At 34.5% G+C, this 21,122-nt stretch overlaps 1 protein-coding gene across 6 annotated transcripts in view; it reads left to right on the plus strand.

Moving 5' to 3' along the window:
* Window positions 1-18,447, plus strand: part of MAPK8 (mitogen-activated protein kinase 8) — a 104,541-nt gene extending 86,094 nt beyond the window's left edge. For 3 of the 6 annotated variants that reach the window (XM_027098539.1, XM_027098545.1, XM_027098544.1), the window contains 7 exons: window positions 3,056-3,221; window positions 6,948-7,019; window positions 8,364-8,546; window positions 8,865-8,989; window positions 9,531-9,594; window positions 12,466-12,543; window positions 16,914-18,447. In XM_027098539.1, the coding sequence (XP_026954340.1) occupies window positions 3,056-3,221; window positions 6,948-7,019; window positions 8,364-8,546; window positions 8,865-8,989; window positions 9,531-9,594; window positions 12,466-12,543; window positions 16,914-17,059 (834 nt within the window). In that variant the 3' untranslated portion in view covers window positions 17,060-18,447. Of the gene's footprint in view, window positions 1-3,055; window positions 3,222-6,511; window positions 6,584-6,947; window positions 7,020-8,363; window positions 8,547-8,864; window positions 8,990-9,530; window positions 9,595-12,465; window positions 12,544-16,908 lie in introns of all 6 variants that reach the window. The other 3 variants (XM_027098543.1, XM_027098540.1, XM_027098542.1) reach the window with 3 other exon arrangements.
* The last annotated feature ends 2,675 nt before the right edge of the window (window positions 18,448-21,122 follow it).

Here is a 21,122-nt window from a genome sequence, read left to right on the forward strand (position 1 = left end):
ACTACTAAAGTTTTGCTTTTCAATCTCCTTCTAGAGCAGGGGTCAGCAGACTTTTTTTCTAAAGGCAAGCCCAGATAGTATATATCTTAGGTTTTGCGGATGATAAGATACAGTCTCTGTTACAGCTTCTCAACTTTATCATAGTAACACAAAAGCAGCCATAGACAGTAGGTAATGAGAGTGTGACTGTGTTCTGATAAAACTTTCTTCACAAAAACAGGCAGGCATTAATTTGCCAACCCCTGTTCTAGAGCTCAAGTTCATTATGCAAGTGCTGTGCCTTCCAAGTTACTGTAGGTGACAGTGTCATGAAATGTCTTGCTACTCTGTAACCTGGATCACCTTTCCAACCTTTGATATTAGTTTCCCTGCTGCCTGCTGCTCAACTACTAAGCTATGATCCTGTGTTTATAATAGTAACACTGTACTCCTGTCATCAATTTCAGTGTTAGTCAGAATAGACTAGTATAACGGAAAACATTCTTAGGTGTCTCTTTTACTCTCACACTACTACCATAATGCTTCTCACACCAGATGTGAGGTAGTTTTTCCCACACCAAACAGTCCTCAGATTCTCTGGACACCAGCTTGGGTATCCTACAATTTTACTCAATTCCAGGTAGACACTATCTACCTGGAAATAGCCTCAGATCCTCCAGGTTAAGGGCTTAGTCCCACAAGACTGCCCCAACTTCAAATGCCAATCATAATCCCAGGCTATAATTTGGAGGTTCCCACAACCCCCTCCTCAGATTCAGTTAATTTGCTAGAGTGCCTAATAGAACTCAGGAAAACATTTTACTTTCTGGATTACTGGTTAATTACAAAGGATGTAACTCAGGAACAGCCAAATGGAGAGATGCATAAGGCAAAGTATGTGGGAAGGCGCACGGAGCTTCCGAGCCCTCTCTGGGTGCACCGCTCTCCCAGCACCTCCACGTGTTTACTGGAAGCTCTCTGTACCAGTCCTTTTGGGTTTTTAATGGAGGCTTCATTACATAGGCGTGATTGATTAAATCTTTGGCCATTGGAGATTGAACTCAGTCTCTAGCCCCTCTCCCCTCCCAGGTGGTCTGGGGGCCTGTGGGACTGAAAGTTTCAACACTCTAATTATTTTGTTGGTTCCCTGGCAACCAGCCTCATCCTTTGGAACTTTCCAAAAGTAACCTCATTAAGTCAACTCTGGTATAGTTGAAAGGTACTTCTTACGAATAACAAAAAGCACTCCTTTCACCTTTATTGCTCTTACCACTTAGGAAATTCAAGGGTTCTAGGAGCTCTGTGCCAGTAATTGGGACAATGACCAAATATGGTTTTCTTATTATAAATCACAATATCACAACTAGGTTATTAACAAATAAACACTTGAGTTTTCAGTGGCTTAACACAACCAAGGTTTATCTCCCACAGTATGTGTCCAGTACAGGTCCTAGTGGGGTGAGGACTCTGCCATACATAGATGCTCAAGCAGCTCAATATCTAGAATGTTACTAGTCACCAAAGCAGGGCAAGAGACAAAAGGATGTTATGCACTGGCCCTTCTATTCTTGATTCCCACTCACATCCCATTGACTAGAATTAATCACAGGCTGGAAAAATGTGGGAGAGAAGGTGGAATATTGTTAGTCCACTACTTCTGTCACACATTCATACAAGTTCAGTTATTCTTCACAGGTATAGATAGCAATGCAACTTAAACATCTGTAGAAAGGTACATCTTGATATGCAAGGATGAATTTCAGATGATATTCTTTTTTGACAGTTTCTTTTCCTTAACAAGATGTCTATTTTTTAAAAGTTGCATTTTGTTCTTAATCTTTCCAAAATAAAGTGTTTAAGGTTGAAATCTTATTTCTAGACTAGAATGCAGTAGTATGAAGAGCCATTAATCATTAACCAACACTATAGACATTGAAATAGTATCAAGGCTCATAATATTTATTTTTGAACACGCAGTGTTACTTTGCAGAGGTATTATATTTTGGAAATAGTGACAACGTATTTACAGGATAGCAATAATGAAAATTTTCATTTTCTGTTTCAATAAACCTGTTGATATCTATTTTTAATTTGATAAAACCTATAGATTACATATCGCCTAACCCATCCATGATTGCATATCAAAATATGCTGAAGACAGCATACATGCTTCTCTGGATATAGACATTACAAAAGTAATTATTTCAGGCCAGCTTTATTTTGTGTTGCATCAGTCACTGGTATTCAGTGTATGTGAATCATACTCCTGCTTTCTTTGGTCTAGGTTCATAATAGAATTCATGGGAGCTAACAAGTTCATGGGTTGAACTTGAAGCCATGAGTGTTTATGCTGCTGCCTTTTAATGATCATAGCACAGAATTCCTTGAGGTTGGGTTCAGGTGGGAAATTCTTCACAAAGACATTATTTGGTAGCATCAACAACAAGTAATTTTATGGATTAGTGGCACCAAGACAATGGTGTCCTACCTCAACTGGCAGTCAAAATTTTTATGAACAAATTTGTACGATTTCGGGTTGGAAATCAGTGATGGAAGGACTGACTTCGATCCTTTAGAGTTGAACGTCTGCCAGTTTGAAAGGTCAAGTGACATGTGCTTGGGTTGACATAGAATGGCCCATTGTTGGTATATAGTATCTATATAAAGCTTGTTTTGACCTTAAAATGGGATCTTTTAAAAGCTGGTAATTTAGTATACAAGTGCATATAAATGCTAACTTTATGATTCTCTCTTACTTTTACTGTAATAGTTCTTACATGAGCTTTGAGATGCCTTTCCAAATTGCTTTCACACCACTTGATTGAAAGTTTCTAGCTAATCATAATTTCTAGCAAATAAAGCATTACTAACTTCTAATAACTGTATATATTCATAAATTAAAAATGCCATCAAGCTAATTTCTCAGATTTGCCTATTATGATGAATCTGTGCAGTGATAACAGTGAGAAAAATGAACAGTAACCATGAATTGTTTTATAAGTGATCTCATAACTTGTGGACTGCAAAATATTTGTTTATATTATAGCAGCCATTTTTTTAATTTTTATTTTTGAAGGACTTAAAGCCCAGTAATATAGTAGTAAAATCAGACTGCACTTTGAAGATTCTTGACTTTGGACTGGCCAGGACTGCAGGAACTAGTTTTATGATGACACCTTACGTAGTGACTCGCTACTACAGAGCACCTGAGGTCATCCTAGGGATGGGCTACAAAGAAAACGGTCAGCAAACACTATTTACTTGAAATACTGTTCTGATTTATTTGCTTTTGTTTATCAGATTTCTTATGTAAATACTTAAATTGAAGTGCATAGAGTTAAATGTATCGCTGTATGAAATGATGTTTATCAAGAGTTTGAAAGTAACTACAAATTCTGTCATAAATATTTGGAAAAACTTGGGGCCCCTGTTTATTTAAATACAAATACATAATCATCAACACTAACCATTAGATAAAGAATTTGTTGCCATGGCCCCTGTAACAGAATATATACCATTTTCTTGCCTGTAACTTGAAAATGAGCATTCTAACATGGGCTCAAGAAATCTTAAGTTTGCATTAATGATATTTGCACACATTTCCAATCCCATGACATTAAAGTTAATAGCAGTAGCACTTAGTGCAGACTTTAAGGGCTGCAATAAAGCCATTCTGCATAGCTGATGGATAATTAATTTAAGGTTGCCTTTCAGAGAAAACAATGTTTCATCAACGACCTTGTGTCCAGCCTTAAAGAAATGGCATTATTATGTGCGAGTATAGTCAGTTATATGTATCAGCATTAGAATCAAGGTTGAAGAACATTATCAGGCATGTAGTTCGTGAATTTAAAAAAATTATGCATAAATATACATATATTTATACTTAAGAAATTTTGTTGAATCTCAGTCATTTAAGAGATGAATAAGTCTACACAGGATTTTATTGACTTAAACTATAACTTTTTAAATGTGGTAACTTAATCCAAAATACTTACTAGAATAGGACCTAGACATTTTTTCTAGCAAAGAATCTAAAACAACAGTTCACTTTGAATCAGGAAACTGTATCAAGTCAATTTTTGGGATTCTTTTTTATAAAAGATAACATTGAACTGAGGATTTTAGCTTAATTTTCTTTTCTGAGCTCATTAAAAACACTTTAAATATTTACTACTATTCTTTTGTTCTTAAATAAACATGCTGTTGTCTTACTCTTTATCTAAAATTGCCTTATACCCTGTAAAACCCAGTGAGTTAGATTTAGTATTAGACTTTTTTTTTTTTGAGAATTGCTGCTTTAAGTGACCGGCATGAAGATTGTTTTTGTATTTGCTGTAAAACCATTGATTGTCACAGATAATGTATAATGTGGCACTCTCTCTTATAATTGTGATCTTGGGAGCTCCCTACCAGAAATTAGCACCAAGAATAACTGTCATGTAAAGAATTGACATGCTTTCCTTTCTTAGGTAAGAATTATATAGATCTACCTTATTGCCTTTTTTTTTTTTTTTTTGGGCCCCAGGAAACTGAGTCAAATGTAATGCTTAATTATGATAACTACATTAGCCAGCAAGGTTAAACATAAGAACTTCTGCCTTTTATTAACACCTTTCACCCACCCCCACCTGTTTTAACAACTTTATTTTATACGTCTTTTATTGAAAGCCGGCTCAAAGCTTTTTGTAAAGTGTGAGATAATGGAATATATTTAAACTGCCAAATAGACTGAGCAGTTAGACACTGTAAAACTTGCTTTATGTATGAATCAGGCTTATCATATTCTGAGGAAAGTCTTCATTAACCCAGACAATATCTTCTCTCATGCTTGCAGCTTTTGAAATCTGTTTTAAGATGTTTTTCTTAAGATTATGTACATAAGTTGTGTCCTGAATATTTAACTAAAGCTTGCTATTCTCTATAAAGTCCACAGGGAAAAATTATTTTCATAGATTTTTGCCAAAATGAAAACCCTGGAAAAAATTTTTCTCTGAACTGATTTATGAATGTTAACTTTTCCTCTAAAATTTTATTCTTGAAAGTTGAACTATGCCATAAATATAAAAAGATTTGTATGTATTTTAATGTGAAATTTTAGAGAAACTTTAGTTCCACAGGATTTCTAAAATTTGTTCCTAATCTTGCTCCTAAAATTCTGTAATGAACTGGCAGTCTCCTTATGAGTGTATTAGAAAGTACTGACTTTAAGTTCCCAAGTCCTCCTGTATTGGTAAAGGATATATTTCTAACATCTATTCCTGCCCTTTTCTTCTTTTGCTATTAGAGAATTGGGGCCTTCAAACTTCAAAAACAAATGCAAGTTTCTAAAGCTTTCCTTTCAAATTGCTCGTTCTCCTCTTGTATTAAACTGCAAGCACCTACTCTTTTTGTCTGATTTTCAAACCCAAAGATATAAAATGTCAGGGTATGTGGTTAGTTTTAATGAAACAGGTGGAGGTCCTCAAATTGCCCATTTCTAGGTCTAGCAGATTCTTTTCAGTATTGACTAGAGCTCTCATTTAAAGTTGACAAGGGTCATGGGACTTCCCTGGTGGTCCAGTGGTTAAGACTCCGCATTTCCACCGCAGGGGGCACGGGTTTGATCCTGGTCGGGGAACTAAGATCCTGCATGCTGCGTGGCCAACAAAAAAAAAGAAAAAAATTAAAGTTGGCAAGGGTCAGTAAGTCTACTAGGAGACTCTGTAGATAATAAATCTGTGGGAAATTTCATACTGTATTCAGCCAAAACCAACTTCTTAAACCAAAAGCATTCTGGTTCTATGGGTTTAAAACACTTTAGGTGGAAAACATGAAATATACTTCTTTTACTAGGTTTTTTTAATTGATTATTTGTTAGTTCTCTATGCACTTGTTCCTTTTGGAATAGTAGAGTAAATGCAGCATGGTGTTGCCAAGGAGAAAAATGACCTTCAATTCAGAGTAAACATAGCACCTCTCAAAACGAATTTATTAACTCCAACTTGAAAATTTCTGAAGAGCTTTAGATTAACTTTTTAACTGTAATTATTCATAGAAACATTGTTTCTGTTAAGTATTTTAATATACTAGATTATTTCTGCTCATGCTTTTTTCTTTTATTTGACTTAAAGAGAGAGTATAATGCACAGTTGAACCTCAAAATAGTACAAAGATTTTATTTTTTAAATTTTGCTACCTCATGTACATTTTCAGCCTTACTTATAAGATTTGTGTTTGGTTCTTTTTCATATTTTATAAATAAATTTTCAGGGGCAAAATGTGTAGGTTTTTTAAATTATGTGATTTCTGTGCATAGCTCTCACTTTAAATTAGATACGTAGTTAAAACGCCACACGTCACATTTGCTTTTGTGAATCAGAGCCTTTTGACAAATATTTTGTGTTTTAAATTATTCCATTAGCTAAAATTAAAATCACTTTTTTCTTTTGGTGATGTTTTGCAGTTTTTATATAATGCAGTCATATTATGCTTCTTTGATTTTAACGACCTTTTGCTTTGCTTTTCCTTCTTTTGTGCTGCAAACATATAGTGGATTTATGGTCTGTGGGGTGCATTATGGGAGAAATGGTTTGCCACAAAATCCTCTTTCCAGGAAGGGACTGTATCCTTGTGCTGCTGCAGCAGTTTAATTAGTTAGGTGATGAACTTCCTTATGTTCTCTAATGAAAATGAATATAGTGTACATTCATACATGTGGGTTTTTTTAAACAGACGTAAAGTTTGTGGCTGTTATAGTTCAAAAATTGTTGAGATACGAAGCTGAAATGTTTGTAGGCTGCATCTGGCAGTAGGAAATACAGTCTCTGCTGGTAGTTAGAGCACATTCACTGTCATTCATTTTTATTTTATACTGCTTTCTATAATTTTGAAGTATACATGGTGTGTGTGATTTTTTTTAATGTTTATATATATTTTTTTATTTTAACCAAAATCTTTATGTTAATGTCATTGCATTTTGTTTTCAGTTGACATTTGGTCAGTTGGGTGCATCATGGGAGAAATGATCAAAGGTGGTGTTTTGTTCCCAGGTACTGATCGTATCCTTATCTTTGGCCTAAAATGTAGTTTCTAAAGGTCAAAATGTATGACAGCACTTCAGCTTGGTCAAGTATAATGTATTTTGTCTCTCCCTAATAAGAAAGTATTGTTAAATTACTCTTTCAAAATACCACCTGCTATTTGACTTAGACTTTCCTTTCCCTAATTTATTTGTTGTTTCATATGTTAATTCTGAAAACTGCTCAGGTTAATTATCCACAATTATTTGCTGGCTTTGAGTTGATTTATTTAACCTAAATCAAAAGTCATGGCTTGTATTAAATTTTCTAATAATTATACACTTGAGTAAGTCTAGAAGTACTTAGGACATAATATGAATTTTGGAATTGTCTGTTGCTTCTGGTCATCCTTTTGTTTTGTCCTCCCCACTTCCTTTTTTGTTAATGTGCTGTGTGTTCTATGTCTTTTGGTTATTGTCTCATTACTCAACATAACATACTGATCTTTTCATCTGAGAATTTCAGCAGTAATAATTTTACATGGTGATGAGTAGATTTGGGTCATGATTTTTGTTCATCTGAATGACTACTAATCTTTATAATAACAGTGATCTGTTATGTGTCTATCAGCTAGTGAAACTTAGAATTGTTTTAGGAAGAGGAATGGGAAAAACCATATTCACTGGGTTACAATAAGAAAGTTTTAGGTCTTAGTCCACGGGGAGGAGTTGGAGGTGTAAACGCTAAAGATTGGAAGGAAAGAGACCAGAGAATTCTAACCTTACACCTTAACCAAAATACTGAGTCATTTTCTTAAATTTCAGAGCTTTAAAAAAATTTTACTAACATAAGCTGAACAAAGAATGGCAAAAGGAAATGCCATCATTTTCATTGCTACTGGTTTTCTGTTAGTGTAGAAAACTCAAAAAATGCAGGACATGTAATAAATATTTCCTATCTTCTCGGAAATGCATTCACATTTTCTGATAAGCTGGAAGGAAAGGCAAATTTTGTATTCTAAAATTACGTACAGTTTACATTTAGAGTCCTTATGGGTAGTAATTGTCATTTTTCTTTGAGCCACTTATCATTTGTATTAAGAATTTGTGTATTTAGAATATAAGAATTTAAGCTTCCATTTTTATGATAAAATTAGTATTAGTAGACACACACATGCACATAATAAATAAGGTTAACAAAGCTTGTTTACTGATCCTTTTTGTCCACCTACAATCATTGCCTTTTGCAAGGTGGCTGTAAGATTTATAACTGCCACATTCTTTCTTAGGATTTTTTAATTGCCATTTTCTTATTTTAATATGGATATGACTAATATGTTGAACATTAGATACACAGTATTTTTTCTTAGCTACTTGATATTAGATATTGATCAGTGGAATAAAGTTATTGAACAGCTTGGAACACCATGTCCTGAATTCATGAAGAAACTACAACCAACAGTAAGGACTTATGTTGAAAACAGACCTAAATATGCTGGATATAGCTTTGAGAAACTCTTCCCTGATGTACTTTTCCCAGCTGACTCGGAACACAATAAACTTAAAGGTACTTTTTATAAACATATATCTTTAATTCCATTGTGGGTAGGTGGGTGGTTGTGGAGGGGGTTTATGAGGGTATATTCATATTCTCATGGGACATAACATTGTCTCTGGGTAATGGAACAGTGTGAGGTTTTAGTTCTTTTTAGTTATTTTTTTGTGATTTTATGTTTTTTAATCATATGTATGACCTAATTTTATAGTAAATCTATTCTGTTTAAAACATTTTTTAATAAATGATAATTTCAAGTTTCTGAAATTTATTGATAATTTTAAAACTTTTATGAGATACGTGTACATTAACGTCTCATTATTTTTGCAGCCAGTCAGGCAAGGGATTTGTTATCTAAAATGCTGGTAATTGATGCATCTAAAAGGATTTCTGTAGATGAAGCTCTCCAGCACCCGTATATCAACGTCTGGTATGATCCTTCTGAAGCAGAAGCTGTAAGTTCTTTTCTTTAATGTTTGAAGACTATATTGTACCCTTAGAGTTAGAATTAAAGTTAGGTTTGGAGGATATTTTAAAATTTTAAATAAAAATATAAATAAATGATGATGGCGTTTTTCTGTTTTTGCATGAAAAGTTTCTTAAGAGAATGAACATATCCAAGTACCTCCTACACAAAATAAAGTTCCCCCCCACTGTTTCTTGCCTTTTTGCCGTGATACTTGTATGCTGAGCTAGAATGTTGAGCACTTTGGGAAAACATCTTAACTTAGTTGTAAACAAATTATTATATCCAAATCATAGCACAATTCTATGATATAAATAAAATGTGACCATTTCAAAAACAGGAAGAAAAGAAAAAGACGGTTAAACATCTTTTTTCCTGTCACTGTTCTCTCTATGCAAGATCAGTGTTGATCATTGATCAATCTTGGCCTAATGATGTATTTTTCCAAGTCTGGCTAACATTTCAAATAATTGTAAACAATTTATATACTCCCAATAAACTGACTCAATTATTGTTGCCTTGTTTTTCAGCCACCACCAAAGATACCTGACAAGCAGTTAGATGAAAGGGAACACACAATAGAAGAGTGGAAAGGTAACATTCACCAGATTCTTTAAGATGAAGCTGAAAGAGCTCTGGCTTTCTATGTTGATTTATTCATCGTTTTAGGGAAATGAAAGATATTTTCTATTATTCGTAACTGATATTTAATAATATGATTTAATATTTTTACAAAAGTAGAGAGTATGTCTCCTTCCCTCACTGACTTAATCCCAGTGTCTTTGTTCCCCACCCCAGACAAAGACACATTTGTGCTTTCTGGAACTTTTATGTTCTTCCATAGTCTACAAAAATACAAACTTGTGTGTTTGATGTCTCCCCCTTCTCCTCTCCCACCCTGTTTTAATCACATATGGTTGTATACAGTGCACACTTGCTTTGTTGATATAATCGTATATTTTAGAGATTATTCTCTCTTGCTCCATATACCTGGCTCATTTGGTTTAATAGCCGGTTAGTGATCTGCTGTTCGCCTGTGTCACAGGGTTCTGTATCTAACAACCATTTGAAGAGCATTTAACTTGTGTCTGGTCTGTTGTTACAAACAACTCTGCAGTGTTCTTGTGCACATCTGAGAACATGCCTGTAAGAAAAATCCTACAAGGAGATTCACTGGGCCAAAGGACATTTTTCAGTTATTTCCGATTACTCTCCAGAGAAATTGTAGCAGTTTACACTTCCATCAGCATTTTATGGGAATGTCTCTTTTACCCCCACCCTCACCAACAGAGTTAGTTAATTTTTAATCTTTGCATATCTAATAGTTTTATTTTATTTTTTTACTTTGGTTGAACATTAATAATGCTTTGAAAGTCATGACAATGTTAAAATATTTCTTTCTTTAAAAGATTCCCTTGGACAGTTCAGCCAGGTAATTTTTAGATCCTGCTTGCCTCCATTTATATTGTTGTCATTTTATATTTTGACCACTTTTGTAACTACATGACTTTGGACAAGTCACTTAAAATCAGGTAGACAGAAGACATGTTATTAAGAGCTAAGAACCTAAATACTTGGAAGGCACAATATAAACCGGAGCATGTAATCCATCTACAGATTTATTTGGGAGGAATGAATTTGATTCTTTCTTCTTAGGAATAACCAGAGATTAGTTTTCGCTAAGTTGACTTTGGGAGACATACAGTTAGACTCTGTAGAGCCCACCAGAATGATAGAATTGGGTAGAACCTAGTGCATCTATATATGTAATATACAGGAGTATAGAAACTATAGATCAGAGTATGTATTAAAGTATCTAACCTGATATTTTTATATATCATTACATTTACAGTAAACATTTATGGTATTTCATGGAATCTTAATAGGCCACCAATTGTAAAACACACTAGTATGTACCACTAAGAAAGAAGAAACAATGCCAGTTGTACTGCACGACTGATTATAGATGCAACCCAGTTTCAAAGATATTAAACTGTGGAAAAAGTACATCTTAAAATCAGTGAAACATTGTATTTTCATTTGTATATGGTTATATCTGGGATTTTTGATTACTGTAAGCATGTTTATCTTTATTCTGTATCTTTTTCTCCTAGCCCCAAATGCCGTTTAGTAATTACCTACAAACTCCCTTTTTCAAGATCTGCTTAAGAATTTTAGCATCATAACAGAAAAATTCATTGCCAAAGCCATTAACTACAGATTGCTTTGTCTAGTTAGTACTCCTGATTAGCTTTGGTTCTTCTGCCTCAGTCCCATTTTACAAAGGAGTATTTTCTCTCTCTTTTTAATCCTCCTATCCGGAATGCTTATCATTCCTTTTTGTTTCTTTAAAGAAAAGCATCTCCCATTCTTTCCTCTATCAAGACTTGCTATTTTTCTTCTTCCCAGCCCAAGTAGGTTACCATCGCAAGCAAACTTAGGCGTCTCCAGCTCTTGTTCATCCCAACATATCCACTTGTTTTACCTTATTATCAACATAAATGTTGCCATACCCTGTGATCAGAAATCATTTATTGAAAGTTTAATGTAAAGAATTACAGACTCCTTGAAATTCTGTGCAACAATTTTTGTTTATACATTTTTCTCAGAAGAGGGTTCATTGCTTTTATACAATTCTCAAAGGATTTTATGACCCAGAGATGATGATGAATAATGGCAATGTTAGCATCCACCAGAAGGTTCTTCTTAAGTCAGCATTCAGACTCATAAGGCACATCACACTTGACATCAGGATCATGTAGAAGAATACAGGGCAGGAGGCACGTACACTGCAGGGCAGGATCTGGTGTTACTCTTCAGTTGGAGTAGTCCTCCCAGCAGTCCACCCACTATCCAGAAGCCTAGTTAAAGACCAAGATTCTCATGAAGAAATTCTTGACAGTCATAGCATGCCATGCTTCAACTCAGAAGGAGTTAAAGTATAGTTACCTGATTCTTTTCCTTTAATAAAAATATATTTATATTCTATTCTGATTAAAGAAGGTTCCACATACTCTTGCATTTAAATCTTTTAACAGATATCTGGGTAAGTACCTACAGTGTACCAGGTACAATGCCAGGGCTCAGGAAATAGAAGTTAAAGACAAATTTGATTCAAGCCCTTACTGAGAGAATTAAATTAGCATTTGCTGTACAGAATGATATGGTATAGTACAAAGTGTTGGTGGAGTAAAAAAGGTAAAGCTTCTAACCCCAGCTCTATCTTAATCCAACTTCTGGAATATTACAGCAGAGACTTTGCTTCTTTCAATATAATTCATGGTTGAGGATCAAGAAATTGTTATTAACACCTTTGAATCTTAGGCTGACACTTCTGGACCCTCTGCCATTGCAAGAACACCATTCGAAGTACTTAGTGTGTGCAAAAATTTTTTACTTAAAACATACATATCTTGGGAGATTGCCTCTCAGACTTTGAAAAGTTTTTGTTCACCTCTTTTTCAGAATTGATATACAAAGAAGTTATGGACTTGGAGGAGAGAACCAAGAATGGAGTTATACGGGGGCAACCCTCTCCTTTAGGTTGGTTACAATATAAGCTTAGTTAAGATTACAGTTTACTTCTTGTGTTGTAGTCTTCAGTGGCCTGAAACCTTCAGTTCTTTCCATATTTAGTACCATTAGTATTCAAAGTTTATTAACTATAAGGAATACAATTTCTGTGGTAAATTTGAAAGCATTGGTACACTGTTCTATCAGTACATTGTACTAGTATATCAGTAACTGACTTCATAAAATGCATATCTTTTTCTTTGATACTGACATCCCATTGAAGAACAGAAATTTAAAATGTTTTTTGGTGGTGGTTGGCATTGTTGTCTTTAAAGAAGAAATTTATCACAATTCAATATATTTACCTTTCTGTGATTTAACAGTCCTTACTTTGGATAAATAAACTAAAACTTCATGGCAAAATTCTGTACGGGATGCCAATTTTGTACATGATACCTCTTTCTCATTTTGGTATTTTTGATTTGTTTAAGGCAGTAGCATTAAAACTGCTGTCAGAAGGTATTCTAGCTCTTAAGAACATTGGTTTGCAGGAGTTAAACATTTTCTTTTATCATAAGCTCATCTTATATTAAATTTTAGTACTTGTTAAAGCATAAAGAATTTAAAGGAAAAGTTAAATGACAGGTAACATGTACATATTAAGTACATACTACATGACAGACACTGATAGTTTTTGTACTTTGTTTCATTCAGCCCCCCAGAACCCTGAGGAAGGGGTTGTTGTGCACATTTTACAGATGAGGAAACAAGTTTAGAAAAATTAAATGATATAAGACTACAAATCTTTTGTGTAGAAAAGCAATACTTGAAGCCATGTTTATCAGTAACTTCAGAGGGCATGGTTTTTCCAGCATCCCATATGGCTGGCAACAGAGAATAGGGCAGTTTTAGGGAAGAGATTAAATTTGAGCTGAGCCTTGAAGGCTGAGTAAGGTTTCAACAGGTAGGTCTTGAATTTGCGTGAAACTATGCCATTTTAATCCTTCTAAAATTCTTATACATTCTAAGAAAAAAACGGATATCATATTTAGCATCAATGAAGTAAGATATATAGGTATAGTTTCAGGTGCCCATTTTGTTGTACTATAAACATATATTTGTTTAAATAATTTTTGTAGCTTCCTATGACATTTTTGGTTATATTTTGAGTTCTTTTAATTCTTTGTTTTTTAAACCTTGATCAAGAATGCAGTCGTCCAAATTTTAATATAGATCCTCTTGAAAACATAAATTGGTTTCAACAGCTTTTTACCTACAATTAGCTGTAACAAAAGCTATCTTATAAATGCTTTAATAACTCAGTTAATTAGCTTTGTATTGATATACAGTAGTCATATAAGTGAATTGTTCATGATGGAGGCTTGAATGGAATTTGAAAAGTCCATTTTTAGGGAAGTTTTATACTTTAGCATACTGTCCTAGTGATGGCACATCCTAAGTGTCAAATGTTTGAGTAAACTTAATAATCTCATGAGATAGATAGAGCAGTTGTGTTTGTTCTTAATTTATAAGTGAAAAATTTGAATCCTAGACAACACTTAACTATGGTTACAAAATAAGTCAGTGGAAAGGACAGGACTGCAAGTTTCTAGACATTTTCTGGATTCTCAGTTATAGCTGGCAAAGAAGAGTGTTAGTAAATTAATCTGTTATAAAAATATTCAGTTCTTGATTATATGCAAAAACAGAAGATAAGTATTTGATGACTCAGAATATCAGATAATCACAATACCATTTCGACTTGATTTTAAAAAGTAAATATTTTTCCCTCTGGATTGCCTCTTATCTTTATTTTGGGTTGGCTAATACTAAAATGAGTTTGCATACCTTTGAGTGTGTAGAGTCACTGAGAGGGAAATGACCCAGATATCTGAAATTAAAGATTTTTCCATATTATTGCTGTCCGGATATTGAGAATTTACTATTGGCTTGGCCCAAAAGTTCGTTTGGGTTTTTCTGTAACTTACGGGAAAACCCGAATGAACTTTTTGGCCAACCCAACATATTACTTTAAAGGTCAGAAGTAAACAAGTTTTTTTTCCTTAGGTATTTGATTTTCAGGTTAAAAAGTTAACTGTTTAATTATGATGCATTTAAAACATAACATTGTAAAGCAATTATACTCCAATAAAGATGTTTAAATAAAAATTCAAGAGAAAAAAAATGATTTTTATTAGATTAAAAAATTTGGATGAAATAAAATTTGGATAAAGAAGTAGAGGCATGAAAAAGTATATAGAACCCTTTTATGATTTGAATGTTTCAGTACAGGTCTTTGAAGCTAGCCATAATGTTGTATACTCTTTAGTCAGAAAAGGTGCATTCTGTAGTGTACCAATTGAACTTTTAAAAGTTTAGTATCTTCATTTCACTCTGGCTGGGAGCCTAATGGGTTCTTGGGTCTAGAAGGTTATCACATTTCTCCTTTTCCTCTCTATTAGGCCTGAAGTACCCAGTCTGCTTTTCTTTCCCAGTGTACCTCCCATCACCTGCTCTATCCCTTGTGGTTCCATTCCTTTCTGTTTCCCAGTCCCTGCCCCACTGCCCTAAAGATTTGCCTATTACTATTCCCTAGCTATTTCATTGTTAGATTTGAAGACAAGCTCTCAGAGGACCTTTCATATTTAAGTGTTTTTATTGCATGCCATTGGACACAAAGGAGGGATAATTTCAAACAATGAGGTGCTGCGTTCTGGAACAGTGGTTTTCAACCTGCTTAGTTTTAACATCATTGGGTCCCTGAAACTCACGCCTATTCTTATTGCTCAGTCTGAAAACCATTGGTTTTTATTCCATGAATGTGTTCTTAGGAATTTTTGTATAACTTGTGTTATTTAATATACTCAAATTTGAAAAGACTCTTATTTAGTGCTCATGTAGTTCAAAAGCACTTACCTAGTGCATGAATCACCTTTAACTTTTCCCAACCCCACGGTGTCATTCCCTTCCCTTCCTGACCCAACCCCCTTGAGAGGATTTTTCTATAGGTTAAGTATTCCTGTTGCTTTTTAAAATCCAGGAAATGCTTGTTAGGCTATACTTTTGGTAAAGGAAACAGTCTCCCCCTACTTTCGTGTTTAATAAGTCTGTATTTGCATTTACCAAGTACTTATTAGAACTGAAATAACAAGACTTGAGTTTACCTAACTGGGGCACTTGCGTGGCTCGGCAAGTCACGTAACCAAATGGGGCGGTTGAACTGAGGATCCATTGAATTAAAATGATTTTAATCTTCGTCTTGGCTTTTGCTTAAAAACAAGATGCACCAGAAGGATTGTTTGGACTTTACAGTGAGAAGATATCATAGAGCATTTTTTTTTAGGGCAGTAGTTTTTTTTAAAATTTATTTTATTGAAGTATAGTTGATTTACAACATTACATTAGTTTCTGGTGTACAGCAAAGTGATTCAGTTATACATATATACAATAGTTCGCATCTGCTAATCCCAAACTCCCAATCCATCCCTCCCCCACCACCCCCTCCTGCTTGGCAACCATAAGTCTGTTCTCTATGTAAGTCTGTTTCTGTTTCACAGATAAGTTCATTTGTGTCATATTTTAGATTCCACATATAAGTGATATCATATGTTATTTGTCTTTCTCTTTCTGACTTACTTCACTTAGTATGGTAATCTCTAGGTCCATCCGTGTTGCTGCAAATGGCATTATTTTGTTATTTTTTTATGGCTGAGTAGTATTCCATTGTATATATGTACCACATCTTCATTATCCATTCATCTGTCATTGGACATATAGGTTGCTTCCATGTTTTGGCTGTTTAAATAGCGCTTCAGTGAACATTGGGGTATATGTATCTTTTCAAAGTATAGTTTTTGTCTGGATATATGCCCAGGAGTGGGATTGCTGGATCATATGGCAATTCTCTTTTTAGTTTTTTGAGGAACCTCCATACTGTTTTCCACAGTGGCTGCACCAATTTACATTTATTAGGGCAGTAGTTTTTAACTCTTTGAGTCATACATTCCTTTGAGATCCTCTCTCCAACAAAATGCAATGCAGACAGTTTTGCATGTATTATTAAGTGTTATTCACACACAGTCTGAAGCCAATTCATGAGTCTTGCCGTAGGACCATTTCTAACTATAGCTTGGACTTAATAATTCTTGTCCTGAACTGAAAATGAAAAACAAATTAGTAGAAAGGACAGGTTACCAGACGTTTTCAAAATTCTTACCTCGTAGCTAGCAGTGAAAAGTGCTTGTTAGTGTTGTGTTGAATATCACTTGTGATCATTTTTAGTGAGCCTTTTAAAACCAAAAGAAAAATTATTGACCACTAGAGGTGGTCAGTACAGTACAAGTAGCTCGGTCTGCAACTCTGTCTGCAACTGATTTGCTGTTTTGTTTCTCATAGCACAGGTGCAGCAGTGATCAATGGCTCTCAGCATCCATCGTCATCATCGTCTGTCAATGATGTGTCTTCAATGTCAACAGATCCGACTTTGGCCTCGGATACAGACAGCAGTCTAGAAGCATCAGCTGGACCTCTGGGCTGCTGTAGATGACTACTTGGGCCTTGTGGGGGTGGGAGGGATGGGGAGTTGTTTAGTCATTGATAGAACTACTTTGAAAACAATTCAGTGGTCTTATTTTTGAGTGATTTTTCAAAAACATAGAATTCATTTTGTAGTAAAGTAGTTTTTTTCTTAATTTCAAGTGATGTAATTTAAAACTTAAGTTGTGTTTTAAAACAGCAACAAAACTGTATTTTTGCTGTAATTAACTGTATAATGTAAACCTAATTATTTTATCATGGTTTAAAATTTTTGCATATTTGCTTTATCTTATGCTGCTGATTTTTTTTTTTACTGAATTTGTAAGATTTTGTTTATCAAAGCAACTATTATGTGGTGACTTGCCTATATCATGAATTATTTAAGATTTTTATAGTTTTTTTTATTAGAATTTATTCAGATGTTTTGTTCATGATGCTATCCTTTAGGGTTATGTGCTTATCAATGAAATAACCCCAGAGGAGTGAGGGAAAATAACCTGTAGCCAGTTATATTCAGGAATAACTACTGTAAATGATGAACGTGTTAAAAAAAAACCTCCAATATTTGCTACTTGCCAATTCTAATTTAGTTACAACAATTGGTAGGTAATCCTACATGAATTTTGGCAAAAGCCCCATCATCTAAATGGTAGAATAACTCAGAGCATGTCTTTGAAGATGTTGGGCATCTACCACCACCCTCCTATCCCCCATCCTACCCACCAAAAGTAAGAGAATATGGTGTTTTCTGCAAATTTGTGGCATGCTCAAAGCTTATAATCACGTAAAGTCAAGAGGATGCTTCATGAATAATACATTTCAATGGAAATAAACAGATGGTTCACCTTTACTAGCTGTGAGCCTGTTTTTATATACACTGAGTTAATCTACTCAGGCTGTAGGTCCCAGCAATGATTTAGAGTCTGGTCTTTCTCTTTCCTGCAGCCTCGGGCCCTTGGACCTATTTGGTTTCTAGAGTGTCAGTCAGTTGAGCACCAGTTCTCAGGGTGTTTCTGGCCATTTGATTCTACCTGTGGCATAATCATATTTATACTAGCTGTTGGGAGGTTCCAAAGCCTACTTAGATTTCTGTAGGTGATGTATAAAATGAGCAATATACCGTTCATCTGAAAATAGTAGCACACAGCCATATATAGGATATCATTTTCTAAGGACTGTTTCTTCACATTGAGTAGAGCAGGCATAATTGGTGGTTATTTAGTCTGAGTCTTTAATTTTTTTATACCTGATTTTCAATAAAACACACAATGTGGATGTTGAACAGTGTAAGAATGGTGCTGCTCCTGACAGTTGTATGTTAACTGTTTACATTTTATATCTGCAGAATTATTTCTCTATAACTGAATTTTTCTTAAGTAAAATGTCATTGAAGTCTCATTATATCTGAAATAGGTTGTCTGTAATGCCCCAGGCACTTTTTGTTATTTTTGGAACAAGAGGCATTTCATGTAATGAACTGGGAAATGCATACTTAAGTAAGCTAAAGGTTCTAGGCAGAAAGCCCAATGGAATTAATGACCAGCAGGAGCAAGAACTGGTGCGGCTCAACGTGCAACGTCTGAAAGTCCACTTGGCATGTTATTCATATATTCAGTGCAAAATTCGTTTTGAGTAAGGTATTTTAGGTCATTGTTAATGTGCAATATTTAGGATTAAAATACATTAATAGCCATTTTATATGCTTTGAAATAGTAAGTTTGTCTTTGATGGTTTAAAGTGATGATTTCTAGCCTCTTTTGAAGTTGGCAGCCTTTTTATTAATCCCTTTTCTACTGATATGACAGGGTGCATTAATTAGGCAAATTAAAGTTTTAAGACTATAACACCTTTTGAATTGTAGAAACAGGATTGGATTTACAATTTCAGAAGAAATTTGAGCATGAGTGTGTTCCTAGTTTTTATTAGTCCGACAGTTAACTAGCTTTATTTCTATAGGATAGATTATTTCACTATTGCACTTTAACAACTGACATGCTCTCAGAAGATTCCCTTATTTTCTGTTTCCTCGCTGATAAGCCATCTCTTGATACAGATTTTGGTTAAGCAAGGAAAACCAAGTGTTGTTACAGTATTGTTTGTTGTAAATGCCAGCTCCCACTTGCCAACCAGCATGTTTCAGTTGATCAGAGAAAATCAACTCTTATTAGTCATGTAGACTAAAATACTTGTTATATCCTGAAAACAAAGTCTAAGTGTTGCTTGTCCTGGGTTTTTAAAAATGCAATAGCTAAATACAACCTTCCCTCTTCTCTTAACTGTATTAAATTAAAAATGTGCTAGTTCTTTGTATTTTACTTTTGAACCTTTAAAAACATCTTAAACATTTTTTTAAAGAAATTACAAATAAGTTTTCTGTCAAGCAGTACTTACGTAAAGCCACTTTGCTTATCTTATAACTTTGTTTTTTCAACTTTATATACTTAATATACCCATGGTCTTACTGTCAGAAAATTACTTTGACCAAGATATATTGTTTAACTTCATAAGTTAGGAAAGAGACAATAATTCTTTCTACATATTTCTTCCTGGTTACTGTTCTGTTACCCTCTAATATAAACTATTTGTTAAATGATTGTGTTGTTGGGATTGCTTAATTATAATAGACATAGACAAAGCATCTCAACTCTTCATACTGTTTGCTGAACAGTTCTCATTTTGTTACACACCCTCGGCTGCTGATTGTTCCTGGTATGCACTCTTCCAAGTTGGTAAAGGTACAGTGCATTCACACCAGACTTCCTAAGAGAAATGCCAGCCTCTTAAGTGAAAAGGCTACCATACAAACCCCTTAACGATATCAAGAAGCTTGATTATATGTGAAGCAGCAGACTTTCTCATAAGCCCTTTCATTATTTTGTTCCATGCTAATCCTGCTGTGTTGTCTAAAAAGGTAAAGGTGAAGAGGACATGGATGATCTGATAGTGAAATCAGCAGCAGGCAAGTGAAGCCGTTTGGGGTTACAGATAAGACTTGGTATACAGTATCGGCCAGTATGTGCTACACTATGAAGATGTAACTACTCATTGTTGCCTAGGCACAAGCCTGTACAACATTTTGAGGTAAAAACATAGTCTATTTTCAAAAATACTGTTGTAGTTTGTTTGTGAGTGTTGTTCATTAGTCGCACATTAGCTGTAGAGTGAATGCATGATGCCCCATGACCCCAGTAAACTCTTACCAGTAGAAAAACCAAACACTACTGTTCTGTCATTAGCAGACCTCTTAAATGTTGCCTCCGGATCCTTTACATTTTAGTGTACATTGTGTTTCTACTGATCTCTCTTAGGTTTTTCCCGAATCAGAGGAAACTAATTTTTCCTTAATAGCAAGCAAGATGAAGATGTATAAGGGCATTGAAGCAGAAATGTGTAGTTTGGGGTACGATTAGAAAACTGGTAAGGAAAACAAAAGTCCTAATTAATTTCAAACTAACTGCTCTTAGTTAAGTGCTCTTAAGGAGAGTCTAGTAAGAGTAACACATTCTGGCCATTTCTAATTTAGATTCTCTTTGTTAACTGAAACTTCTGAGAAATACTACCTGTGGATTAGTTTTGCACAATGTTTTTTTCTCACAATAACTTACAAATTAAACTAGGTTTTTATTGAACTACCTCACACTAATTTTCTATGCTTTCCCAAGTAAGCGGTTGCCCTTACTGTTAGATCTTCGCTGAGTGAATTATAAATGTGTGTTAAATACTTCATAGCCAGTGTCGACACAACACCAGTAAGTATGTAAAATATATACCTTGCATCGGTAAGAGAGACTCACCTGTAAAATCTTTCACTGTGTATCTTGGAGTATGGTGTTAGATGTGCTCGTTGGACATAATTACTGTCTGTTTTTGTAAGTAGAAACCTGCTCGTGATATCAGTCCATTCTTTACATTTTACAAAAGGAATAAATCTTAGTAAATTTTACGAAGAAATAAATTACTTTTGTAGGCCCGATATTTGGTATATTTTTGAGAAGCTCTTAATCTTTTAGCTGAATGATGAAGTTAAACTGAACTAGCTGTCTACCTGGACTGTGACATCTATTTTCTCACTA

This window comes from Aethalodelphis obliquidens, unplaced genomic scaffold (assembly GCF_003676395.1).
Source record: "Aethalodelphis obliquidens isolate GAN/ISIS:26980383/991018 unplaced genomic scaffold, ASM367639v1 scaffold124, whole genome shotgun sequence".
Classification (NCBI taxonomy): Eukaryota; Metazoa; Chordata; class Mammalia; order Artiodactyla; family Delphinidae; genus Aethalodelphis; species Aethalodelphis obliquidens.